This window comes from Drosophila rhopaloa, unplaced genomic scaffold (assembly GCF_018152115.1).
Source record: "Drosophila rhopaloa isolate 14029-0021.01 unplaced genomic scaffold, ASM1815211v1 contig_3, whole genome shotgun sequence".
NCBI classification, from domain to species: Eukaryota; Metazoa; Arthropoda; class Insecta; order Diptera; family Drosophilidae; genus Drosophila; species Drosophila rhopaloa.
Window position 1 is genome coordinate 18,049,237 of NW_025335123.1, and position 24,475 is coordinate 18,073,711.

Sequence of the window (24,475 nt, forward strand, 5' to 3'; positions counted from 1 at the left end):
GCATAATATGGTTCCGAAAATACTTAGTTTAAATCAATCAATATTGTTAAGCTTTTCCCGATTTTCTGTCTGCTTATAAAATTACATTTAAGAGCAATACAATTTATTGTACATTTGGCAGGATTGCTCTCTTACCAGTTTTAAAGTCATGCAAACATATTTAAAAGTAAAACGGGATTTCTCATAACCAATCAGCACTGTAGTCTTCATCACGGGCCTTTATGTTTCACTACACGAAACCTAAATCAATTACCAAGAGCAGGACTACAGCAGATAAGAGCCATGATGTGCGTGCTTGTATTGCTCGGCACAATTTCTATGGTTTTTCTGGCACTGTGTGTGGGGGACACCTGTAGCACAGTCTGTCTGGAAACCTTCTAATAATAAAACAAACCACAAGCTTCCAGACTGTTGACAACAATTCTCGTGGGCCAACCGAAAGTCACTGCCAAAGTTAAAGTGAATTAAAAATATTTTTCGAAAACGGATCTCTCCAGTTAATCCTTTTAAAAAAGTTCGCCCAACTAATTGAGCAAACAAATCAAATGGCGGCCAAAACCGCAAGAAAAAGAAAAATAAAGACAGCCGAACAAAAACAAAAACAAAGGCCCAACAATAACAAAGGCTAATTAATATCACAACAAGGAATAAGCGTCAAGGGAAACAAAAGTTTTGGGTGGAATAAATTTAAATGGTAAGAGGCTAGAAGGCAAAAGTTCTGCAACTGAGTATTTAAAGTTACCGCCAAAATTTTGAAAAGCTTGCACAAAAAGCTATTTTTTTAGTCATTTGACAACACTTGATTGTGGTAGCTTAATATCAAAATAAAACGTTATATTTCAAAAGAAGGTACACAGTAAAAGTTTGTTAAAACACTAAGACATTAGTTGTTTAAAAATAATAATAATATTTGGTATAATAAGTTCAATTCCCAAGAACTATATGAGGTTCAAATTATAGTTTTGCCTAAAAAATATTAAACAATGTATAAAATATATTAAACCACTCCAAAAATCAAAATGAATTATTTAACAATTATTTTCTTACCACCCAAATAACAACACATATTTCTTAATTTGTCTTCCTTGAACATTTACTTGCAGACACATACATACATTATAATTTCTTTTAACTTACATACGTTGCGTAATATTCAATGGATTTCTGCTAATTTGATTTACTTATAGGAGAACTTTTCTAGTAAATACTGCAATAGCACTAAACAAAAATTCACTAACTTAAAAACAATTGATGGAAATATATGATGCAAAAGTTGTTGGTAAGAATACGTTTAGAAAAAAATTAATAATGTAATAATAGGATAAACACAGATATTTTGTAGTAGACTTAAATATAGTGGATCGAGACCCGAAGTGGCTTTTTTCGAAATATTCTCTTGGGGCGGGCTTTTTCTTTCTTTGCCGCGTTTACCGCGGTTTGTGTGTTTACCTTTTGTTTTGTGTTTTTTTTTTGTAGTGTATGAATTACATTTAATGATTTTTCGGGTTGTTTTGGTTTCAGTTTGGGGAATAGCATATATATCGGACTGTGGACGGCACTCCTCCAGCAGCTTACGCCTCCTTCTTGTGCTTGAACTTGTTCTTGAGCAGACCGGGCAGCAATGAGGCGCAGGCGCAGACCATCAGTATGCCCATAGAGGTCCAGGAGAAGGCCTCGCTCGAGCTGGTCATCTTCTGGAGCGTCTTGCCCGCCTGGATGGCGATTACAGAGGGCGGTGCCACGCCACAGAAGGTGCCCAATGCGAAGACGTGCAGCGGCACACCGATCACCGGCGATGCGAGGTTGATGAACCAATTCGGCAGGATCGGCGTCATGCGCAGGAATAGCATATAGTTGAACAGACTGTCCCGGTACTCCTCCACGTGCTTCGACCACTCGCTGGTCTTCTTTGGCCAGAAGTGCCGGATCAGGCGGCGTCCAACCAGATTGGAAAGTGTGTAGCATAATGTGGCGCCCAGCGCCGAACAGAAGCAGATGAGGAACAGGGCGATCGGGAACTTGTACAGGAATCCGAGTAGAATCGACAGAAACAGCGATCCGGGAATGGCGAATGTTTGCAGGCTATAAATGAATTTCAATTGGGTCAAGGCAACCAGTCGCAGGCGGTTCGATCTGAATAATAGCTGAATTATTATGTACAGTGATACCTGGTTAACAGTCAATTCCTTGGATTTAAAAGGGTTCTTAAGCATGTTCCCATATGGAAAGCTTATCTTTAAGTGTCTAAATAATAATGGTATATATACAAATATATATATATATATATGTTGTTGTTTTTTGCTTATCAATCGAAAAAATTTTTAAAATTCTGGTTTTACTCATTGGTTCTACAAATAAAAACAATTATAAGGGGCAATTCCCAGTTGAAATGTTCCAGTACTGTGGTTTCTTAGTAAAGTACTTATGTACGTATGCTCTCATTTTCTAGGAATCCCTGTGCCTGGGATTAAAAGGCAGATCGTACGACTAGTTGGACGCGTGCTCGAACGTCTTTGGGCGGGTATTTATAGACGCCAAGAACTGACAATGACACCCCCATCAACACGAAAGACCCCGAGAATCCCGCAGATTCGTATCATCTGGCATCGGACCACGTAGTCTACAAATGCCCGATAACAATTGCACGGGGGCAATAAAAATATTCACCCACACACTGGCGCACGGCCATAAAGTTACGTATTTGCTTTTGCTTTTGCTTTTTTCTTGCTGCCTTGGCTGGGGTCTAAAAACGCAATTGAATTAAAAGAGAGCACTAAACACAGCAGACAAATCAAAATACTGACGACAACAAAATTGTGTCCAGCTCAGCTGATTTCTGAGGCGAAAACAGCAACAAACACAAAGAATGCGTCACTCGAATGTCCAAAGTCAATTTTTGAGGTAGCTCATGTTAAGTGAATTAAAGTGAACCAGTACAATTATTAATTAAATTAAACTTTCAATGCTTCTAATTAATCTAAAGCTAAAAAAAAATATTTGTTATGGATTTTATGTACATAGTTATCTTCAAACATAAGCCAGTCAATATTTTGCTTCATTCAATCCAAAAATCTACCAAGTGCCCTAATAATTAATATTTCACTTGTAGCCCTAGGATGTTGTAACAAAAAAATCTGGCTTTTCTAGTGTTTGAATTTTAAGAACTGTAATATTACTTTAGAGGGAAATGTCAAGCGCTTGAAGGACAACAAATATGTCACCCCTTCGTAAGTGTGAGTAAGACTTATTACTCATACGCAATGTGGCACCATTTTTTTTAACCCTGACTAGCTTTTAAAAATAGGTTGAGAATTTAGATCCAATTATCAAGATATCCGTTTATCACTAAAACGCTCACTACAATGAATATGAATTAAAATTTTAAAATATAATTCACAATATTTTTTAGGTAGAAAACACCTCATTATTCGAGGTTTTTTCTTTAGATTAGATTTGGAAACCCCCACATACTATGGTCCACTCTAGAGAGTGCAAGTAGTAAGTGCGTGGGGGAGTGCGAGCGGGAAGGCAACAACAGCTGCTCTGCTGCTTCCTACAGCCATCGCACTCGCACTTCCGCGTGCTCCCCACGTAATTAGTATGCACAATATGACCGCCGATCGGTGATCGTGCATTAATTAAGGCAAAGAAACACACGATCATACGACCGACCGTGAATAGTTTGTTGTGCGGGGGACCTTCTTTTTTGGTATTCGGGTCAAGGTCACCGTGCCGGACAAAAGAACTCTTTGACGCTAATCTAATCGGTCTAACCGATTTTTGATACTTGATTTTTGATACCAAATTCTTGATTTTTGATATGGCAAAAAGGATACAATACGTAGGCGACCACCACGCCGAACATCACTTCGAAATAGTACATGTCCTTGTAGCGATCAAGGACCTTGGCCAGCATCTTAGCATCTTGGATATCACGCGGAATTTTCAAATGTTGTTTCTCCGACCTGCGGAAATCGGAAGCGAGACAAGGTGTAAACATAGGACATATGTATAAGTATATATATTATATTGGTGGCGTGACTCGATAAGTGTGTGTGTGCGAATAAACCCTCTCGCCAGATAGAACTGTAGATTCCGACATTTTCCAGCCGAATGTGGCTATTTTACTATAGTCTTAACCAAATAAAGGTAATACCTATCTAAATACAAAAATTAAAAGTATAAAGTTCCTCAACAAGTTTTACTAATAGTTTGTTACGGATAATAACATTTTACTATTTAAATTAAATTTTGTACTATTCTATGGAATAAAAGGTTCGTAAAACGTTCTACTATTTATAGCTATTCGTAAAAAATTCTTATCTTTACTCCCTGAATACGCCTCTTGAATGGAAGCAAACACACAATGCAAAAGATAAGAGCTTTTATAATGTTGTAAAAGATATTATCATTTGGTAACTATTGCAATTGCCTTATAATCACTATATGGCAAAACGGTAAATAACATGCCCAAAAAACACAGACAAAAAGAAAAAGCAGATAAGAAAACCTTCACCACATTATCAATTGACGACAAAACAAATAAAGTGAATCTAGCAGGGACTTAAAAAAAGATTAGAGTGATCTCCACTGATCGTTTTCAACCCCTTGCGTTTGCCAAATAAATTTGACAAACAAAAAACTAAGAGATTATGCGATGACTTGCTGATTCAATGCAAATCAAATTTCAATCAAGGGGAGAATATATGTACATATATAAACAGACGTTTTGAACTTTTCACAAAATGATTGCTTGTTATTTCAGTCTGTGACTAACATGATTTTCGAGGAACAATCGAAGGTTCCGGTTCGGAAAAGTACAACAGTACAACAGAAAGAGGAATTTCATTTTCTAAAAATGCAAATCAATATACTTAGAGTAATGTCTAACAAGTTGTTATTCCCTCTTTTGCTTAAGATACAGATACAAAAATTAAAGGTTTTCTTTGGGAAATTTAACCAACTGTCTTAGGACGGATATTTGTTATTAAGTTGTCTTTTTTAACCGTAGTTAGATGTGATCTAGCTACATTTAGCGGATCTTACACTGTCATCTCTGCTCGCAAATCAAGCGAGACCGTGCACACACACACACACCTTACCCACTTAACACCTTACAGGTGCACGAATGCGCTGGGGACACATCATCCGTGGCGGATTAAGCCCAGATAGACCGACTTACTCGTTTAGCTCGGGGAATATGGCGTACACATAGCACATGGTGGCCAAACTAGCCACGAAAATGCACGCCACGATGACCAGGGACTTTTTAGTGGCCTTCTTTTCGTCGGGCGACATGGCCTGTTTTTGCGGGGTTGCTTGTTGTGGGTTCAGGTCCTGTTGCTCCTGCGCCAACTGTGGGACCACCTGATCCTGCGACTGCTCCTGGGGCGCCTTGGTCCTGCCATTGCGCATCGTAATGCCCTTATCAGACATGTCTAGAGGGGGGAAAAACGAGAAGGTGTCGTTTTAATCACCACCGACTGACTACTGTTTAATCAGCGTTCTTTGCTTTGCAGACAGCACACTAACTACGGGTTAATCACCGTACTTAAGTACCAGCTGATAAGCAAAAACAACAAAAACGCACACCGACAAGAACTACTCACCCACACCAGTGCACCAAGACATTGCGGTTTGGGCGATGTAAACCTTATTTAAAACTTCTGCAACGAATTTATTTCACGCGTTTGTTCGCTTATACGATTGACTCATTTAGCGTCTAAGCAATTTATCAATTGTTATGGTTATGTGTGTGTATTTGCGCGCCAGCCACAATTTGTTGTTTTCCTCTCTATCCGCGTGCCCGTGTGTATGTATGTATGTGGGTGTGTGTGTACTCACAATGAATTTAATCAATATAAAAAAAAGAAGTTGGCTAACAAAGTGTTGACACAATAGATTTGACGCTGCCTGCTGGTTTATTCTTGTATTTTTTAACTGTTAATTTTGACCGACCATCGAGACGCGCACTCACGACGAGAAATTAATTTAACTAAATTAAATTAATTTCATAAATTTCCGTCGCGTCCAATGTGGCTGAGACAACTGGGTTGCTCTATGCCAAACAAAATGTTGCAAACATACTTTAAATATACCAAAAAAGATTAAACATATACTTCAGGCTGGTCACACTAAAAAAGAGGCGCGTTAGTCTTTTTATTTAAATTAATGTTACGATTGAAAACTAATTACGGTTTTAATAAATATTCCGATTAAACTGTAATAATTGGTTTTCCAGAAAACATAGCCACTTTGATTTTGTTTGGACTTACCACGAATACGAATTGAGAATATCTGTCCAAATTTATATTAAGAAACAAATCGATTATAACTTTGTAATTTTTTTTTTGGTAAAAAACTAGATTTACTAAAAATCTTATTAAACATTGCAAACCAAAATACAAAGACTTTTGTATTCCAGTAATTAACAAATGCATTTACGTAGCTTAAGTGATTAGGTTTAGGGTAAAAAAATCAATTAGTCGTGAAGATCTAGTCTAAGTTTTTTCAGGCATCCGCTGACGTCTTGTTCTTAAGCTGACGGTACAATAGAACCATTTTGTTGCGCTCCGATTCGAGCATGGACCTTGTGGCCAAAGGCAGATCCTTTCGCTTGCCCTTCATTTGGGCCTTGGTTGGCGTTTTAAATATGCTCTTTGATTTGGCCGCCAACTTGGCCCGACTACTCTCCTCTTCATCCTCCTGCTGGTCCTGGATTTTCTCAGGATCTAGTATAGATTTCAGAAGTAGATTGGTCTTGCGTCCTGGCCGCGGCACCGTCTCGTTCTTTGCTGCCTTGCGTGGCAGTACTTTAAGGGAAGGCGGGGCATGGACGATCTCCCCGAAGGCGACTACATCCTGTTTGTACTCCGTTGGCCCAGCATTCTGCTTCTCCTCAATATCAACCTCTTGCTGGGCCTCCTTGTAGGCCCGTTTGACCAGTTCCCGGCTGGTCTTGGCATCCAAAGTAGCCTTCTGTGCGGCTTTGGGCTTCCTTCGAGCGTTTTTCCCCGCCAAACGGCGTTCCTTTTGCTTCTGCTTGAGCAGCTCGTCAATCTCGTTTTTGGGCCTCTTTTGGACGGTAATCTCCCCCGTTTTGGGGTTCCTTAGGACATTCACGCCGTACTTGGCCTCGTATTGGGCTTCTTTAACGGATGCATTGGTTATGCGATTCACACGGCGCAGGTAATCCTCGTCCGTTTCGTTGGCAAACTGTTTGATGTTCCGCGTTTCCTTGGAGGCACCACTGGCCTTGGCTCCTGGCGCAGATTTCGGTTTGTCTTCCCGGCCAATTTGGGCCAGTTTCACCCGCTTGCCCGTTTTGGTGGCATCGGCCAGCTGCTTGAACTGGCGGAACTTGAAGGACACCTGCTGCTCGTCCTTTTTCTCGGGGGGATTGTTGGTGATTTTGGAGAGCCTGCAATGTGGAAATGTATTATTTAAGCGCTTTCTTATAGAGTTGAACATACTTCTTCTCCTTCTGCTCCTGCTGCTTGAGGGGATCGCGGACGCCGTGGTGCTTGCGCACGGGAATCTTTCGTTTACGAGCCATTAAGTTTCTTTATTTTTAATTTTTACAAAAGTAAACGACTTCAATAAACTCGTGGTCAAATATAATATACCAATCGCTTCGTGTTGGGAAATACCAAAAATACCAAACAAGAAACACTTTTAGCAAAGACTTCAACCTTTGGAATTGAATTATCTGCAATTGGCGCCAAAAAAATTTAATTTAAATATGATTGCATCTTCTTAAATCGTTTAAATAGTTTGGGTATAAGTATTCTGTCACAGAAAAAAAATCCATTCAATGATAAAAATAAAAGTCGTTATCTCTTCATTTACCAAGGTAGTTTTTATGGAACTACTATATTTTATTCAAATTAATCAATAAAAATATAGTATTTTAACATGTTTTATTTTACCATACAGATAAAATTATTTTAAGTATACAGATAAAATATGTGTTATTTTAAACAGAGAAATCTAAATTCAATAATTATTTAATTACAAGATTTATGAATTCTCAGTAAGCGATGCATTATCGTCAGATTGGTCAGCATTGCTTTCGAAAATTGTCGATGGGTGGGGTTGGGCCATAGGGAATTTCTTGTCATCCAGTTTGCGACGTTTGATCGCCACTGGTTCATCCTCGTCGACAACTAAGGTATGTTTTGTATAGCGGTTGCGAATGCCGGTTGAGGTGCTGGGCAAGTCGTCGCTTGCCTTTGAAGTTGAATATTTAGGTGCTGAAATACGCTCCACACTGATTATCTGCGGAGTTTCGGGGATAAAGCTCAGGTTATTCCCGCTCTTGATGGGCGACTTCTGCTTCGTCCCCGTGTTATTTGTTTTCTGCCCCTCTAGATTGGGTTTTGTCACCTTATCCATTTTTGAGGTTGCCTTGTCTTTCTCCTCCTCGCCTGATTCTTGCCCTCCCGATGTCTCATCGTCCGATCCGGAATCCTGACTTTCGGATCCCGATTTCTCAACAGATCCGTCCAGTTCTGGATCCGATACATCCAACTCAATTTCGGTAAATTTTGCTTCGGTTTCTTCCACTTCGTTATCTGAACCATCTTCTGGTTGCTCCTCGTAAAATTCTTCGTCTGATGTCTTCGATTCTTCTTCTGATTCCTTATTTGATTCCTCCTTTAATTCTTCTTCCTCCTCCTGATATGCTTCTAGTTCCTCCACTAATTCTTCCGGTTCATCCTCAGATTCTTCTGGTTGCTCCTCATTAAAATCCTCGACTGATGACTCCGTTTCCTTCACTTCGTTCTCTGAATTATCTTCTGGTTGCTCCTCATCAAATTCTTCGTCTGATGTCTTCGTTTCCTCTTCTGAATCTTTATTTAATTCTTCTGCCTCCTCCTGAGATTCGTCTAGTTCCTCCACTAATTCTTCCGGTTCATCCTCGGATTCTTCTGGTTGCTCCTCATTAAAATCCTCGACTGATGACTCCGTTTCCTTCACTTCGTTCTCTGAACCATATTCTGGTTGCTCCTCATCAAATTCTTCGTCTGATGTCTTCGTTTCCTCTTCTGAATCTTTATTTGATTCCGCCTCCAATTCTTCTGCCTCCTCCTGAGATTCGTCTAGTTCCTCCACTAATTCTTCTGGTTCATCCTTAGATTCTTCTGGTTGCTCCACATTAAATTCCTCGACTTCGTTCTCTAAACCATCTTCTGGTTGCTCCTCATCAAATTCTTCGTCTGCTGTATGAAGTCTGCGACATTCATGATCTAGAAGTTAACGCAATTAAAAATAATTTAAAGAGGTTATGTGACAATGCCATAGCTTTTAAAATTATATAAAGTTTAATTCAATTAATTAATAACGGAATGAATAACATTCACTATTCAAATATCATATAGGTTTTAAAATGGTAAATGGTACCCGGTAAAAACTTCTAGAGTATTTACCTAAAGAATATTTAAATATTGGACGTCTACTTTTGTATGATAGCTTTTGTTATTGTTAAATGCTAATTTTAATACGGAATGCTGAAATTATATTAATTAACTAAGGTGGTCAAATAATGCCTTGTCACTAAGATTTTTCGAGTTAAAAAGAGACAGAAACTTACCGATATCGCGTGACTCGAGGATGGTCTTCTGCTTCTTCTCCTCGACTATCTGCTCCTCGAGGATTCCCATTTGGCGCTGGGTGCTCTGCTCCTGTTGCTGAACCTTGGAGCGCAGGATGTCCTGCAACTCGACCTCCTCGAGCAGATGCGCGGTTTGCATGGTATTAACCAGGCAGCTATTCGTGGTGGTATCCGCCTTCTCCATCTGGGCATTGGAGCCTCCCTGTTTTTCTAGAGTTGTGTCAAACATCAGCTCCTCCAATTTCGGGCGAATCACTGTGACAAAAAAAAAAGCATGGTGGGACCTCTCACGGATTATGCGGTTCTCCGCACTTACCCTCTCCTTCGGCGTTCAGTTCGTTTTGTTTCTTGATCTCTTCCTCAATTTGCGACATTTTCTTAACGTTTTGGGCACCTTGGTCGCGAAATTCTCTAGCGAGCGAATAATGTTCCCTTTTTTTCGTTTGACGTCTTTTGACTTTTCAAGTTTGCGCGTTTTTCGATTAGCAGGTCAATCGACTTTTTTGACAGTGTTAGAAGTGGCATTTAATGCGATACATTGGAGCAGCTGCGATATATATCGCCAAAAAAAATTCTATAAGTTTGATAACAAGAAAATTATTAATATACGGGGAGGCCAAATAAATCTTCCTCCTCCACGGACAGAAAGTAACTTAATACCAGTATTTTTAGAATTTAGAAACCTTTAAAATTACTATATCTTTGAATATTGTTTAGGAGACAACGAACTTATAATTTTATTTTCTGCAGCCATTTTTTGAAAATTTGGAAAGGTTATTTAAAAAGGACGGAAGATCAACCTAAAACACAAACCAAGATTTAAAAATAGATTTTTAGGTAATTAATTCAAAATCATTTAGAAGTATGCCCCTTTGGATGTCTCTAAGAAAGGTTATGAGCTTGTAGGTGCAGTTTTTGGTCACATTTCAGTAAAACCATTTTTGAACTGGCGGAATTTAAGGGCACCTGCTGCTCGTCGTTTTTCTCGGGCGGATTGTTGGTGATTTTGGAGAGCCTGCAATGTGGAAATGTATTATTTAAGCGCTTTCTTATGGACTTGAACATACTTTATTTTCTTCTGCTCTGAACTACTATATTTTATTCAAATTAATCACTAAAAATAGAAAATTACAACATGTTTGTTATTATTAAGCTCTGGTATTATTTTACCAGAGTGAGTTAAGTATACAGCTCTCTAAGGCTTAGGAACTTATTTGTTCTTAATTTTATGTCAACCAAAATATCTGGTATTTTAACAGAGCTCTCTCTGCTCAACTGCTTTCTAAATCCAAAAATTATTTAATTACAAGATGTATGAATTCCCAGTAAGCGAAGCATTATCATCACTGAAATTCAGGAGGAAATCATCGTTGAGATCGTTATTGGGAGAGTTGAAATTTAGAGATTGGTCATCATTGCTTTCGAAAATGGTCGATGGGTGCTTGAAGTGCATAGGCAGAGGTTGGGTCATGGGGAATTTCTGGTTGTCCAGCGCCACTGGTTTATCCTCGTCGACAACTATGGTATGTTTTGTATAGCGGTTGCGAGTGCCGGTTGAGGTGCTGGGCAAGTCGTCGCTTGCCTTTGAAGTTGAATATTTAGGTGCTGAAATACGCTCCACACTGATTATCTGCGGAGTTTCGGGGATAAAGCTCAGGTTATTCTCGCTCTTGATGGATGACTTCTGCTTCGTCCCCGTGTTAATTGTTTTCTGCCCCTCTAGATTGGGTTTTGCCACCTTATCCATTTTTGTGGTTGCCTTGTCTTTCTCCTCCTCGCCTGATTCTTGCCCTCCCGATGTCTCATCGTCCGATCCAGAATCCGGACTTTCGGATCCCGGTTTCTCATTAGATCCGTCCATTTTTGGATCCAACTCAATTTTGGTCAATTTTGCTTCGGTTTCTTCCACTTCGTTATCTGAACCATCTTCTGGTTGCTCCTCATCAAATTCTTCGTCTGATCCGGAATCCTGACTTTCGGATCCCGATTTCTCAACAGATCCGTCTAGTTCTGGATCCGATACATCCAACTCAATTTCGTCCAATTTTGCTTTCGATTTTTCCAGGTTTTGGATGTCGTTTTCTGATCCCTCGTCTGATTGCTCCTCAAATTCAGCTGGTTCCTCTTCATCAAATTCTTTCTGTGATGCCTCCATTTGGTTCTCTGAACCATCTTCTGGTTGCTCCTCATTAAATTCCTCGACTGATGACTCAGTTTCCTCCACATCGTTCTCTGAACCATCTTCTGGTTTCTCCTCATTAAATTCCTCGACTGATGACTCAGTTTCCTCCACTTCGTTCTCTGAACCATCTTCTGGTTGCTCCTCATCTTCGTCTGATGTCTTCGTTTCCTCTTCTGATTCTGTATTTGCCTCCTCCTGAGGTTCTTCTAGTTCCTCCACTAATTCTTCATCCTCTGATTCTTCCGGTTTCTCGTCTAATTCTTCTGTTTCCTCTTCTGATTCTTCTCGTTTCTCCACTGATTCTTCTTTAGGTTTTTCTGATTCCTTTAAATCTGAACCCGAATCCTGCTTTTCTACTTCGAACTCAAAAATTTGGCTTAGTTCCGGATCAGGAGCAAATCGAACTTTTTTTGATGGCGATTTAGTAGAGAAAACAGACGCCTCTTTCTTACGATGGACAAAAATGGATCGCAGCGGCGTCTTCTTTTTTTGATTTGTACCTGCGTTGCTATCGTCGCTCTCATCGCCAGCCTTTGTGGGCTTGCTCAACAGAAAGTTTTTGAGAAAGTCCTTAGATGACTGAAATAATGAACCGCTGCCATTAGATGGTTTTACTTGAGTCTGTTGCAACGATGTTGGACCAACGGTTTTTGTTACTTTCTTGGCAACAATATTCTCTTGATTAATGTGATTTTGATTTTTATCGATTGTAGCATTATCACTTGGTTTTATCTGAAAAATGAGAAAAAATATTATAACACGAAAGTTTATTTGAGCTGCAGTTTTTTTTTGGTTATTAAGAAAGTACCCACATTTGACTGTATTTTACCGATATCCTTGCTGATCTGTACAACAGCGATTATCTTTTTGTTACGAAGTTCTTCCAAATCTTTAAACGACGTTATGGCCTGGCGATTTAACTGGTCTAATTCTTGTTTAAATGGAGTTAGCTTATTCTCGGCTTCATTTCTTGAGGTCTTTACCAAGCGATATTCATGAACTAGAAGTGAACATATTTAAAAATAATTTAATCATTGAAGTAAAGGTAAATTATATAATGTAATAACAGGATTAATAACATTCACTACCCAAATATCGTATAAGTTTTACTTAAAGAATGTTTAAATATTGGGGGCTTAGCTTTCTATGAAGGCTATTGTTAGGTAAGGTGGCGAAATAACACGATTAATACGAAAGAGATTTTTTAAGTTACAAAGAAACATGATTTTACCGATATCGCGTGACTCGAGGATGGTCTTCTGCTTCTCCTCCTCGACTATCTGCTCCTCGAGGATTGCCAGTTGGCGCTGGGTGTTCTGCTCCTGTTGCTGAACCTTGTAGCGCAGGATGTCCTGCAACCCGACCTCCTCGAGCAAGTGCTCGATTTGCATGGCATCAAACAGGCAGCTATTCGTGGTGGTATCCATCTTCTCCATCTGGGCCGTAATCTCCTCCACAATGGCGCCTCCCTGTTTGATCAGAGTGGTGTCAAACATCAGCTCCTCCAATTTCGGGCGAATCACTGTGACAAAAAGAAACATGTTGGGACATCTCAAGGATTATGCGGTTCTCCGCACTTACCCTCTCCTTCGGCGTTCAATTTGTTTTTTATCATGATCTCTTCCTCAATTTGTGCCATTTTCTCATCGTTTTGGCCATCTTGGCCGAGAAGTTCTCTAGCGAGCGGATACTTTTCCATTTTTTCGTTTGACGTCTTTTGACTTCGTAAGTTTGCGCGTTTTCCGATTAGCAGGTCAATCGACTTTTTGGACAGTGTTGGAAGACGCATTTAATGCGAAACATTTGAGCAATTGCGATATATCGCCAAAACAATTCCAAATTTGATAACAAGAAAATTATTAATATATCGGATATATAAATGTATAAATGTATATGTGAACACTATTTAGAATAATACAGCCATACGCTGTTACAGAAATGAAATATTCTGTATTTCCATGCTTAAAAATAACATAGCTTCAGGTAGATTTTTCAATACATTTTTCGATCGCTCGTATGAAAGATATTTGTTATAGTCGTTAGATTTTTATAGAAATAAAACTGGAATTTTAGAGATAGATTGTTTAAGAGGCAACGAACTTTTAATTTCATATTACTGCAAAGCAATTTTTGACAGTTTGGAAGGGTATTTAAAATGACGAAAAACTGACCCAAAAATACAAGCCAAGTTGAAAACACAAATTTTTAACGAATTGAACCAGAATCATTTAGAAGTATTCCACTCTGAAATCGGATGTCTGTAAGAAAAGTTATGGACTTGGAAGTGCAGTTTTTGGTCACAAATCTCCAAAGCCATTTTTCGAAAATTTTCAAAAGGGGTTCTATATTCTTATAGAATGCAATATTCTTAATGAAAAAGTAACTTGTTCGATTGACCATCTCTCACCGCCCGTGTCAGTGTTGGAAAACACGACCCCACAAATCAGCTGTGAGAGGTGCTTGTCAAAAAAAAACTCACAGCAGGCAACGAACTTCACATAAGAGCAAATTTTCAGCCTTTCTTTATTTTGGAAACGCCAGAATGCTGACGAATTGTGCCTCCAAGACGCTGGCCGCTGTGGTGAGTAATGCACCGTCCAAAATAACCATAAATGTGGTCAGGAAGTCTGCGATTACCTGCCGCCATGGTTATATAATTCGTGCCAGGAAAACAATAACATTAAGGATCTGTGATTCTTCTGCAGCGTGCCAATATCCGGGCAATTGCCACCAGCAGTGCCCGGGCCAGCGACAATCTCTTCGTGCATCGCGACACGCCGGAGGATAATCCCAACATCCCGTTCGAGTTTACGGCGGAGAACAAGAAGCGCGTGGAGGCCATACTCAGCATCTATCCGGAGGGTCACAAGCGCGGCGCCATGATCCCGCTGCTCGATCTTGCTCAGCGCCAATACGGCTGGCTGCCGATCTCCGCCATGCACAAGGTGGCCGAGATCCTCCAGCTGCCCAACATGCGCGTCTACGAGGTGGCCACTTTTTATACGATGTTCTTGCGCAAACCAACCGGCAAGTATCACATCCAGGTGTGCACCACCACGCCCTGCTGGCTGCGCGGTTCCGACGACATCCTGGAGACCTGCAAGAAGCAGCTGGGCATCGGCGTTGGCGACACCACCAAGGACAGGAAGTTCACCATCTCGGAGGTCGAATGCTTGGGCGCCTGCGTCAATGCCCCTATGGTGGCGATCAACGATGACTACTATGTAAGCATTCTCAGCTAGGAATTCCAGGTCCCTTAACATCCACACCCTTTGAAGTGCTAATAACCGGCCAAACTACAAATTTTGATTGTAAATGTAGTGGATAGCTCGCTTTTTTCCTTGAAATTAATCATCTTAATCTGTTAACCAGCAAAGAGCTAATGAAATCCTAGGAACTAAATGTATTTATTGGATATTTGTTAAAAAAAAAAGATAAAATTAATAATAATAATTATGAATGACTTAGAGGTAAAAAGCTTGCTATTAAGTTTCCCGTTATAATTTAAACAACTTGTCTTATTTTAAACGTTTTCACTACCTTTTTTATTAGTTGTTTTCTAGTTTTAATAGCTGAATTTGAGTTTAAGATTGACTAACCATTTCAATTATTAAAACTTAACATTTAATAATTTTTAGATTTCTTAAAGTATATAATAACTAGATAGATTGTCCAAAGAGGAAACCAAAAATATGTATTTTATTAACGATTTCCTTGCTTTGCAGGAGGATCTGACGGCCAAGGACATGCAGGACATCCTAAACGACCTGAAGGCGGATAAAATTTCGCCCCCTGGCCCACGAAACGGTCGCTTTGCCAGCGAGCCAAAGGGCGAGCCCACTTCCTTGAGTGAGGAGCCCAAGGGACCTGGTTTCGGACTGCAGGCCGGCCTTTAGAGGATTAGCAATGGAGCAGCACCTATCACTGATTGTCGAACGAAAGTTAAATAAATGTTAAGCAACTCTTAGAGGTCATTGATAAGTGATTTTTGACTTTTTTCGGGAAGCTTCAAATACTTTTGCGATAAAAAATGCAACCAATAGCTGCATGCTCAGGTAACATTTCCGATTAAAATATAGTTTGGTCCTTTTAAAAATTGTTTTACTGATATACATTAAGTATGATTTTAACTAATGCGTTTCAATCTTCAATTGAGGCATTTAGAAGAATAAAGTCCAATTAATGTGAACAAATTATATTTAAATAAATTGATAACGTAAAGTAAATACTAACACTTGAAATTAATTAAAAATGTTAAAAACAAAACGAATCGCCAGAGAATCCCCAGAGAAAAGGCAATAATTGGAGTGAATTTTTGACATGGTTTACATTTATTCATCATACTGGAGACTGCTGCGCCTCCTTGCTAATTATTATGTAATTATTTTGTGTACACTATTGTATACATATTTCAAATGGAGACGATTGGGAAGAAAAGTTAAGAGGCTATTTGCAGCTGTGTCAATTACTTGCGAAGGACTTCATTTACTCAAGAGACAAAACTTAGGTTACAAATTATTAAATTTCAGCTTAAGGGTTAAAGTTGTGTGTTTAGGTCTAGGTTTACATTGCTTATATCCTACGCTGGTTGAATGCAGCACAACCAGATATAATACTACATATATACCGTGCTGCAATCGAGCGCCTGACCTCACTTAAGTGCTAGGTAAATTGTATTTTTAAATGTGTTGTATTTGCTTGGGTTTCTTGTCAGGATTTCGGGGGCGATAACTTTCGGTCCGTGCCCCATTTGCTCCTTCAATCCTTCCTTGTCAATTTCGCACAACACTTCACGTACACCGCCCGCGTGTGTCCTTACACCAACGCCGAAAAAAGGAATCAAAATGCACTAAAATTCTAAGGTTGCCGCCTCCGCCGACGACCATTTCGAGGGGGCGGGGCCGCCACCTTTCCTCAGTCCTCGCCGTAAAATACACTGCAAGTAAAGAGTGATATCAATTATCATATAGTAATATAGTCACAAACTTCAAAAAAGTGAAAAGGAAATAAGATAATAATTATTCTTTAACAATTAAAAGAACCAAAATAACAATGGAGCAGCAACGTTGAGTTATATAAAAATAAATAAGCTAGTAAAGAAAAAAAATATTTTTTTTAACAACGAAATTAAAAAAATTGATCTTTCCAATTGTATATTTAAATATAAGTTTAAATTCTTTAATTAAGAACTTATTGGGATAAGCATAAGCATAAATCAATTTTTTTATTTCTGGTATCTGCCTTTAAATGGAATTTTGGAATTGGGAATTTTCGAAAACGTAAATAAAATACAAATAAGTAAATGAAAAAAAAAGACTCAAACTACAAGAAAGCAAAGAGCATCTACTATAAATTACTTTAGAACTGTGTCATTATTCTAACCTTATTTTGTATATAGAGATATTAAACGCACCGGTTCTTGGCGGCAGCACGCTTCGATGAGCGCTCAATGCGATTGTGAAGATTCGTCCTAGGGTAGTATTCGTTGACGAGTCGCTTGGTCTTCTTGGGTGATTCGCGCAGCTCCTTGGTATCTACGTTCTTCTGCGTGACCAGGTCGCGCTTAAACTTCTCAATCAACCCCTCGCAGGACAGATTTGACTCTGGCTCCCAAGTATCATCCTTGGCGCCGAAGCCCTTCCACCTGATCCTGTACAGACCGCCCTCCTCGTCGTCCACAAAGTCAATGATCCGCTCAACAACCCACTCCTTTTCAGGATCAGCTGGGGTAGCAGTCTTCTTTGCTCCGCCTGGCGGGCGTCCTCTTACGCCAGCTCCGCTTTTCTTCACGACCTTTAGGGGGGGCTTGGCTTTTGATTTTGCGTCCGGCTTTGAGTTCTTAACGATGGAGTTGACGAAAAGGTATGATAAATAGTTCATTTCTTGAAAATAATTATTTATTAATTACATTCTTAGAAATTAAAGAAAATTGGAAGGAACCTATTTATACCCAGTGGAGGGTTACACTTGATGAATGTGATTTTTGTTTTTATAATGCCAATGATGTATAAAGCATATCTGAATATTACCTTAGCACGGAATTGAGCGATCAAGTCGTCGCAGTTTAGATCGATTTCTGGCTCCCATGTGTCCGAATCCTTATTGTATCCTTTCCAACGCACCAGGAAGTACGATGCGCCGCGCATTGTCTTGTGGCCTATGATCGCCTCCACCTTAAAAAGATTGTAATTAACTTATTAGAAGGTCTGATCAGAACTTATTGTAGTCGTGTTATCAAGTATAAAAGGTTGTAATATCTGAAGTATAAACTTACAATTAAAGTTAACTTACAGTTTAAAAGATACCGAGTTTCTTGATCCGTTCAGGACATTTATATTTTTCTCAACAACTGTACCAATTTTTTCTAAATATCTTCTGTCTCATTAAAAAGATCGATTTCCCTTTCTAGTTCGTGTTTCGAAAACAACTAATAAGAGAATGAATTGTTCCAAAAACTGTACGTATTCGTTTAAGAAAATAAACTGTTTTGAGGGAATTATGTTTTTAAAGCAGCTACTTTAAAAAGGGAATGCAGTTTTCTTTGAACAATTGGACATGAGTTTAATAAAACACTATGCTTATTTATGAACAAGTCTTTCTAGTACAAGTCTACAGGACTACAGGTTGATAAATTTGTTTGTAAGACTCATATTTCGTCAAAATCTATAGGATTCTTTTAAAAGATATATATCTGATTTGAATCAATTGATATTTGCAACTTGCACTTGTTAAGAAGCTTGATTTAAAAGAAACTTTCCTTTGGAAAGTTGCAAACTAATTTAGCTTAAACTTCGCGCACTTTTTCGTTGAATTCCTTTAATTCTTGGAAATATGATTTTTCTTTTGTGCCTTAGATATTCCCTCCATACCAAGCCTCAATATAGAATAGTACCTCAGATATCAGATAGTTTATGGTAAATAAATAATTTAACCATAATAATAACAACTGCAGGGTACAAAACTTTAAACTTATCTGTCTGGGTTAATTAAATAAACTGAACTTAACCAGACTACCGGGCTTTAAATGTTTTCTTTCAGGTCCCACCTCGTATTCCTCCTCGGCTTCCGGTTCGTCATCGCTGTTGGCCAGCTCGACATCGTCCACGAGATCCTCTGGAGCGGCCTTCTTGCCATTTTTGGCGGCAGAAGTGTGGCTGGTGGCTTTGGGCTTTTCCAGCTTGCGCTTCTTGGGCGCGGATGCTCCAACGCCGGCGGAGGAGGCCTTGTTCCCGTTGAGGGGCAGGTCGTCGCTGTCATCGGAACCGGAGCGCACCGTGGACCGGGCTTTGCGCTTGGCCAGCGGCTTCTTTGCGGAGCTGGCCGTCGACTGGGAGGCCGAGGAGATGGTGTCCCCGTTGGAGCCCGGCTGGTCCTTCTCCTCGTTATCGCTTTCTGGGGCGGCACCGTTCTTTCGCTTGCCCTCCGATTCCAGCTTCTTGCGGGTCAGCTCTTCGACCACCCTCTTCTTGCCCAGCTTTACCATGTTGCGGCCGTGTTTCGTGGCTTGCGTTGTCGTTCGATTCCAGCTCGTATTGGATGCGCCAATTGTTTACCCTGCCTTCTCTTTAGCTTTGCCGCAAAAACAAATTCCCGACAGTACAACAACGCGAAAAAACTTTTTTTATTTTCCTATCGGCCTACCGATAGGCCTTCGATAACAGGAGGCGTGATGTGACGACTGTACTGTACACAATTAAAGTGTGACCGCACCGATATCTATCAAAAATACTATTGGCCCAAATATATATATACCTTTATTTACAGTTTGAGTTAAAAAACATGTTAACTAACTTACGGTATATTTAAACGCTCTGGTCACTTTAAGTCAACAGCACGTGTAGGGCATTTCAAAAAACTTAGCAAAACATTTGCTAATAGTTAGTTTAAGTTTCGAAATAAATTAAGAAAACATGGTCAGTTTGGAGCCAAAGGGAACTGGCAAGGAGGGCAAAACGGGCGACAAGCCGCCGCCGGCCTTCAAAGGTAACAAATCGCCAGGCAAGCCCGCCAATGGACAGAAATTCAATCCTGGTGGAGCAGGAGGCGCCAGGAAATTCGACAAATCTGCCGGAGGTCCAGGGAAAAAGTTCGATAAGCCTGGAGGTGGCGGCTTTAAGAAGTTCGACAAGCCTGGAGGTGGCGGCTTTAAGAAGTTCGACAAGCCTGGAGGTGGAGGCTTTAAGAAGTTCGACAAGCCCGGAACCGGCGGCTTCAAGAAGTTCGATAAATCCGGAGGAGCAGGCGGTGGCAACAAGTTCGCCGAGGGCAACAAGTTCCGGGGAAAACCACAGACACAGCCACAGGCGCCGGCGGAGGGCGAGAAACAGGACTGGAACAAGTTCAAACAGGAGAAGAAGGACCTCAAGCTAAAGCGCAAGAGCTCCAAGGACACCTACGAGATCACCAAGGAGGCCAAACAGATCTACGAAAAGCTGCGATGGTGAGGTTCCCCAAAAACCACGGGGCTTAGCTATGGTACAAGCCTTAGGAGTCAGAACTTTAAAATCAAGTCTTGGAACTTTTCCAGATATTTTGAAGTCAGCTATAAAATAGTGTTCTCTACTTTAGACCAATCATATTTGTACTTCTAAATTATCATTGAATCAAAATAGCATTCCTATACCTCTTTTAGTTTTTTAAAATAACAAGAGATGTATGACATAGTCGACTTATATATTACCTACCGTTGTAAACGTTTTAAGCCATAAAGCTTCAAAACTGCCACATCTACTTCCTAAGGTTTTTCATATCGGTAGATAGCCTTGGCAATGGTTTATATGTACTTACTGCTATGTATTTCCATCATTTTAATAACTCAATTTTATGTTTATCATGCAGCCGCCGAACAGAGAACAAGGACAAGCTGGTGGAGCAGATATACAAAGTGCTCAACGTGGGCGACACCATCTCGAAGGTGGTGAAGGCTCACGACACCGCCCGCGTGCTGCAGTGCATGCTGAAGTACGCCTCACCAGCTCTGCGAGCCGAGATTTCCGATCAGCTACTGCCCTTCATCGTGGAGATGTGCCAGTCGAAGTACGCTCAGTTCTGCGTCCAGCGGATGCTCAAATACGGTGCACCAGCTACCAAATCAAAGCTTGTGGACAGTCTGTACGGACATATAGTCCGTTTGGCCGGACATAGCATCGCCAGTGGATTGCTGGACACAATGTACCAGAGTGCCACGCCCCAACAGCGCATTAACATGCGCCAGGAGTTCTATGGCGATCTATACCGAAAATCTAAGGATTCGAGTGTGAAGACGCTTAGCGACACCTACAAGGAGGCTACCAACATGAAGGCCTCCATTCTGGGCTCGGTAAAAGCGAATCTGGATCATGTAGCCAACAAACAGCTGGTGGACAGTTCGCTGGTCCACGCCGTCATGTTGGAATACCTGCGCGCCTGCGACGAGGATGAGGAAAAGCTGGAGGAGACGGTCACGGCATTTGCGGCCCTGGTGCCTCACATGCTGTCCACCAAAGAGGGCAGCGAGGCGGGTGTCATATGCTTCTACAAGTCCACGCCCAAGAACCGCAGAGTAAGTGAACAGTATATCCCAGATGGTAAATAGAATGCAATGTTATATATGTTTTTAACATCCCTGCAGGCTATTATCAAGAACATCAAGGAGCACCTGCTTAAGATCGCCACCCACGAGCACGGACATGTGTTCCTCATCTCGCTGCTGAACGCATTGGACGACACCAAGGCCACCAAGAAGGCCATCTATGACCACTTGCACGGCGACCTGAAAACGCTGGTAGGCAACCAGTACGGCCGACGAGTGGTGCAATGGCTGGTGGCTCCCGGCGACACCACCTGCTTCCATCCGGAGTTCATTCGAGTGGTGGACGAGGGCCTGGCATTCGGCAAAAAGGAAAAGGAGCTGCGCCGCAAGGAGATCTTCGAGCAAATCGAGGCGCCGATTGCACAGGCCATCGCCGAGGAGGCAGCCTTCTGGCTGTCCAATAGCCACATCGGCCTCGTCACCTCCGACATTTTGAATCACAGTGAGTGCACTAATCAAATACCAATCAAATATACAAATATATATATCTTTAAGTCAACCTGTTTTGGGTTTTGTTTACTTTGATTTTTTTGTATGATTAAATTTATTATCACTTTATGTTAAAATCCTGTACTTTCCTGCCTTTCAGTTCAAGGCGAATCCTATGAGAAGGCGGTAACTGCCCTCGCCCAAGTGATCGCCCAGCCTGATTGGCGCATTTCAGCCGATGCCGCCGGTCCGCTCCCACAGGATAAGAAGAAGCCCCACAACGATGTGGAGGCCATCATAGCCGAGGCCACCAAACAGCGTAGGAAACTGCTAAACGCCGAAAGTAGCAGTGGCGAAGAGGATGAAGATGAGGATGAAGATGAAGATGAGGATGCGCAAGACGATGACAAGAAGGAGAAGGAGGAGGAAGATGAAGATGAAGATGAGGATGCGGAGGACGATGACAAGAAGGAGAAGGAGGAGGAAGATGAAGATGAAGAACCCAAGCTGAAGAAAGCCAAAAAGGCAAAGGCGAAGGAAGAGGAGCCGGCGGCGCCATTGGTCACTGGAATCGAGGAGGCCGGCATGCACATTGTATTGAAGAAGATCCTCAAGAACGATGGAAAACGTGAGGGTACGCCGTTCAGCCAACAGCTCCTGCAAAACTTGACCACCGATGTGGTAAGTACCTGCATTTTAGATGTTTATTTCTTCAAATCTATTTAATTAGTTTAGTAACAAAATAGATTATTATATTATTCTTCCAAATTGCGTTGAAGTAATGTTTATTTTTTCGAAGACATGGTAACGTTACTATTATTAGGAACGCATCGTATGTATGCTAAATTGATCAGTGCTTAATTATGGGTTTTAAATAAATTGAGTATTCCTAATTTAAAATTTGTTGATATTAATAATTTCATAAATAAGTAGTTTTCTATGCTTAAGATACCGAAGTAACCCAATTCATCCTGGTCCTAATTGTCTTTACGATATCATTTTTCCAGCTCAAAGTCTGGCTTGGCGTTAACCGGGCCTGTTTCGTCCTGTTGAAGCTGGTGGAGGAGAGTCCCTCGCTGCTGGACGACTGCAAGAAGGTCTTCGCGGCGGAGAAGAGCCTTACCCAGACACTCGTGGCCCAGAAGACGTCCGGGGCCAAGCTGCTGGCCGCCAAACTGAACTTTAAAAAATGAAAACCCTTTTTAGCTTAGACAAAACCTAACATTTTAAAATACATAATTCTATATTGAAATGGCTGTAAATTCCGTTTTATTTATGTTAAGTGACGTGAGCTGTGGTCCGGTGGTCGAGGAGTCTTTAGGACTTGCGCAGGATAATGTGTAAGCCGGAATCGCTGTCGACGATCCCCGACAGCTGGCCGACGTTCAATTTGAAAGCAGCCTCTTCGAATGACGGCTGCATCTGACCTGTAATAATGAAGTGGAATTAATGACAGTTCTACAAAAAGCTACAAATAGCTGGGACTACATACTATTTTGCATTATCTCGCGGTTAAGCTACAATTTTATACCAACTAACCGGTTTTTTTTAAATATTTTGGTGCAGTTTGTTTTTGATTAGGGCTTAATATTTGCAATTAGCATCTATGTGAGGAGTTATGTGTAAGTTATCTTTTCGTGCAAGCAGCTATATGAGTTGATGTTAAGAAACCTTATTAGAATCGAAATATCTTGGAATCTGCTTCTGCAGAGCTTGTAGAAGCTATCGGAATACCGTTTATACTAAGTCCTTGACAGGATGCTACCTTTCCAGAGATAAGAGAATGACCAACAAAAAACCTGGTTAAACGGGCAATGCCTTGATTTTGGTCCTACACAGATCCTAGAAACCAATATTCTGAGCTCTTTTGGAACATGCCATAGCAACGCTGCTCGTACAGAATGTGCCTACAGGATGTGCCTTTTCGTACCTCTGCCGAACTTTCCCAGGTCGCCGCCCCTCTTGGCGGAACTGCAATCGGAATAGGAGCGGGCCAGTTCGTCGAAGGTGGCCTCCTGCTGGACGATCTTGTTGCGGTAGACCTCCAGGAGCAGCTGGGCCTCCTCCTTGGTGCGGGTGATGTTCACCTCCCGCCACGAACTGGGTCGCCGGCTGCCCTTATGCTTCACCAGCAGATGCAGGCACTGCACCTCGTCGGGGCCATCTCCTCCAGCCGCGGATGCGCCGCCGGATCCTCCTCCTCCGGTTTTCTTAGCCGGCTCCGTGGGCTGATCCCACTGCGATTCCTTGGTGTGCACATTGAGGTAATAGCTTAGGCCTGCAAAAATATATATGTATTTTTTAACATGCCGGTTAAGGATTGTTTGAATTTCGGATTGCGGCTATCCTGGCACTTTTAAGGGGCATCTATACGTTCGATCCATACCTGTGGAACGGCTGGTGCGCTTCTCCCAGCCCTCGGGCAATTGTTCGGCATCTGGCATACTTTATTTTAACTTATTTATTTAAAATGTAAAAATAAATTTGTAAGTCGCGTCACACATTCGCACATTCGCCGCGAGCAAGGTCTATCGATAGTATATCGAGCGATGGAGGTGCCTATCGATAGTTAGCTGAGCGGATTCGGTTTAACAGTTCAATGAACTATCATCTGGTATATTCTAAATTTAATATATATAGACAATGCACGGGCATACCTAGCCTTCAGCTTATGGCCGTT

General features: G+C 41.0%; 8 protein-coding genes across 9 annotated transcripts; 2 read left to right on the forward strand and 6 right to left on the reverse strand.

Annotated features, from left to right (window-relative positions):
• Window positions 1-1,063: 1,063 nt before the first annotated feature.
• Window positions 1,064-6,061, reverse strand: LOC108045262 (transmembrane protein 41 homolog). Its single transcript, XM_017124534.2, has 4 exons — window positions 5,610-6,061; window positions 5,183-5,438; window positions 3,837-3,965; window positions 1,064-2,082 (listed from the first exon to the last, which is right to left on the reverse strand). The coding sequence occupies exons 1-4, from the start codon at window positions 5,629-5,631 to the stop codon at window positions 1,572-1,574; spliced, it is 918 nt and encodes a 305-aa protein (XP_016980023.1). The 5' UTR covers window positions 5,632-6,061; the 3' UTR covers window positions 1,064-1,571.
• Window positions 6,062-6,328: 267 nt separating this feature from the next.
• LOC108045261 (coiled-coil domain-containing protein 137) lies at window positions 6,329-7,607 on the reverse strand. The gene is made up of 2 exons (XM_017124533.2): window positions 7,473-7,607; window positions 6,329-7,420 (listed from the first exon to the last, which is right to left on the reverse strand). The coding sequence occupies exons 1-2, from the start codon at window positions 7,553-7,555 to the stop codon at window positions 6,511-6,513; spliced, it is 993 nt and encodes a 330-aa protein (XP_016980022.1). The 5' UTR covers window positions 7,556-7,607; the 3' UTR covers window positions 6,329-6,510.
• A 412-nt stretch (window positions 7,608-8,019) lies between these two features.
• LOC108045184 (aspartic and glutamic acid-rich protein-like) lies at window positions 8,020-10,033 on the reverse strand. Its single transcript, XM_017124410.1, has 3 exons — window positions 9,930-10,033; window positions 9,593-9,868; window positions 8,020-9,248 (listed from the first exon to the last, which is right to left on the reverse strand). The coding sequence occupies exons 1-3, from the start codon at window positions 9,985-9,987 to the stop codon at window positions 8,020-8,022; spliced, it is 1,563 nt and encodes a 520-aa protein (XP_016979899.1). The 5' UTR covers window positions 9,988-10,033.
• Window positions 10,034-10,902: 869 nt separating this feature from the next.
• On the reverse strand, window positions 10,903-13,783 carry LOC108045185 (chemotaxis regulatory protein ChePep-like). The gene is made up of 4 exons (XM_017124412.2): window positions 13,377-13,783; window positions 13,027-13,317; window positions 12,608-12,795; window positions 10,903-12,527 (listed from the first exon to the last, which is right to left on the reverse strand). Exons 1-4 carry the CDS (start codon window positions 13,582-13,584, stop codon window positions 10,917-10,919), a joined length of 2,298 nt encoding a protein of 765 aa, XP_016979901.2. The 5' UTR covers window positions 13,585-13,783; the 3' UTR covers window positions 10,903-10,916.
• Window positions 13,784-14,220: 437 nt separating this feature from the next.
• On the forward strand, window positions 14,221-15,769 carry LOC108045242 (NADH dehydrogenase [ubiquinone] flavoprotein 2, mitochondrial). The gene is made up of 3 exons (XM_017124499.2): window positions 14,221-14,376; window positions 14,501-15,019; window positions 15,521-15,769. Exons 1-3 carry the CDS (start codon window positions 14,338-14,340, stop codon window positions 15,689-15,691), a joined length of 729 nt encoding a protein of 242 aa, XP_016979988.1. The 5' UTR covers window positions 14,221-14,337; the 3' UTR covers window positions 15,692-15,769.
• A 328-nt stretch (window positions 15,770-16,097) lies between these two features.
• On the reverse strand, window positions 16,098-19,498 carry LOC108045239 (M-phase phosphoprotein 8). 2 transcript variants are annotated; one of them, XM_017124496.2, is made up of 4 exons: window positions 18,841-19,498; window positions 17,825-17,968; window positions 17,209-17,633; window positions 16,098-16,731 (listed from the first exon to the last, which is right to left on the reverse strand). In XM_017124496.2, exons 1-4 carry the CDS (start codon window positions 19,276-19,278, stop codon window positions 16,710-16,712), a joined length of 1,029 nt encoding a protein of 342 aa, XP_016979985.1. In that variant the 5' UTR covers window positions 19,279-19,498; the 3' UTR covers window positions 16,098-16,709. The 2 variants fall into 2 exon arrangements, with proteins under 2 accessions (XP_016979985.1, XP_016979986.1); XM_017124497.2 differs by having other exon boundaries at window positions 17,178-17,633.
• Window positions 19,499-19,582: 84 nt separating this feature from the next.
• Window positions 19,583-23,051, forward strand: LOC108045238 (protein penguin). Its single transcript, XM_017124495.2, has 5 exons — window positions 19,583-20,235; window positions 20,634-21,336; window positions 21,406-21,808; window positions 21,956-22,476; window positions 22,803-23,051. Exons 1-5 carry the CDS (start codon window positions 19,706-19,708, stop codon window positions 22,986-22,988), a joined length of 2,343 nt encoding a protein of 780 aa, XP_016979984.1. The 5' UTR covers window positions 19,583-19,705; the 3' UTR covers window positions 22,989-23,051.
• On the reverse strand, window positions 23,038-24,339 carry LOC108045240 (putative peptidyl-prolyl cis-trans isomerase dodo). The gene is made up of 3 exons (XM_017124498.2): window positions 24,182-24,339; window positions 23,726-24,073; window positions 23,038-23,222 (listed from the first exon to the last, which is right to left on the reverse strand). The coding sequence occupies exons 1-3, from the start codon at window positions 24,237-24,239 to the stop codon at window positions 23,113-23,115; spliced, it is 516 nt and encodes a 171-aa protein (XP_016979987.1). The 5' UTR covers window positions 24,240-24,339; the 3' UTR covers window positions 23,038-23,112.
• Between the last annotated feature and the right edge of the window lie 136 nt (window positions 24,340-24,475).

Coding starts and splice junctions, on each gene's coding strand:
- LOC108045262 (XM_017124534.2), bottom strand. CDS start 5,631: ATGTCTTGGTGCACTGGTGTGG. Junction 5,439..5,609: donor GTCTTGGTGCACTGGTGTGG/GTGAGTAGTTCT, acceptor TCCCCCCTCTAG/ACATGTCTGATAAGGGCATT. Junction 2,083..3,836: donor GTGGTGGTCGCCTACGTATT/GTATCCTTTTTG, acceptor ATTCATTTATAG/CCTGCAAACATTCGCCATTC.
- LOC108045261 (XM_017124533.2), bottom strand. CDS start 7,555: ATGGCTCGTAAACGAAAGATTCCCGTGCGCAAGCACCACGGCGTCCGC. Junction 7,421..7,472: donor CAGGAGCAGAAGGAGAAGAA/GTATGTTCAACT, acceptor TCCACATTGCAG/GCTCTCCAAAATCACCAACA.
- LOC108045184 (XM_017124410.1), bottom strand. CDS start 9,987: ATGTCGCAAATTGAGGAAGAGATCAAGAAACAAAACGAACTGAACGCC. Junction 9,869..9,929: donor ACTGAACGCCGAAGGAGAGG/GTAAGTGCGGAG, acceptor TTTTTGTCACAG/TGATTCGCCCGAAATTGGAG. Junction 9,249..9,592: donor CCTCGAGTCACGCGATATCG/GTAAGTTTCTGT, acceptor GTTAACTTCTAG/ATCATGAATGTCGCAGACTT.
- LOC108045185 (XM_017124412.2), bottom strand. CDS start 13,584: ATGCGTCTTCCAACACTGTCCAAAAAGTCGATTGACCTGCTAATCGGA. Junction 13,318..13,376: donor ATTGAACGCCGAAGGAGAGG/GTAAGTGCGGAG, acceptor TTTTTGTCACAG/TGATTCGCCCGAAATTGGAG. Junction 12,796..13,026: donor CCTCGAGTCACGCGATATCG/GTAAAATCATGT, acceptor GTTCACTTCTAG/TTCATGAATATCGCTTGGTA.
- LOC108045242 (XM_017124499.2), top strand. CDS start 14,338: ATGCTGACGAATTGTGCCTCCAAGACGCTGGCCGCTGTG. Junction 14,377..14,500: donor CCAAGACGCTGGCCGCTGTG/GTGAGTAATGCA, acceptor ATTCTTCTGCAG/CGTGCCAATATCCGGGCAAT. Junction 15,020..15,520: donor CGATCAACGATGACTACTAT/GTAAGCATTCTC, acceptor CTTGCTTTGCAG/GAGGATCTGACGGCCAAGGA.
- LOC108045239 (XM_017124496.2), bottom strand. CDS start 19,278: ATGGTAAAGCTGGGCAAGAAGAGGGTGGTCGAAGAGCTGACCCGCAAG. Junction 17,969..18,840: donor AAGCCGAGGAGGAATACGAG/GTGGGACCTGAA, acceptor AATCTTTTTAAG/GTGGAGGCGATCATAGGCCA. Junction 16,732..17,208: donor CGTGCTGCCGCCAAGAACCG/GTGCGTTTAATA, acceptor CTTTACTTGCAG/TGTATTTTACGGCGAGGACT.
- LOC108045238 (XM_017124495.2), top strand. CDS start 19,706: ATGGTCAGTTTGGAGCCAAAGGGAACTGGCAAGGAGGGCAAAACGGGC. Junction 20,236..20,633: donor ATCTACGAAAAGCTGCGATG/GTGAGGTTCCCC, acceptor TTTATCATGCAG/CCGCCGAACAGAGAACAAGG. Junction 21,809..21,955: donor CTCCGACATTTTGAATCACA/GTGAGTGCACTA, acceptor CCTGCCTTTCAG/TTCAAGGCGAATCCTATGAG.
- LOC108045240 (XM_017124498.2), bottom strand. CDS start 24,239: ATGCCAGATGCCGAACAATTGCCCGAGGGCTGGGAGAAGCGCACCAGC. Junction 24,074..24,181: donor GCGCACCAGCCGTTCCACAG/GTATGGATCGAA, acceptor ATATTTTTGCAG/GCCTAAGCTATTACCTCAAT. Junction 23,223..23,725: donor CCTGGGAAAGTTCGGCAGAG/GTACGAAAAGGC, acceptor TCATTATTACAG/GTCAGATGCAGCCGTCATTC.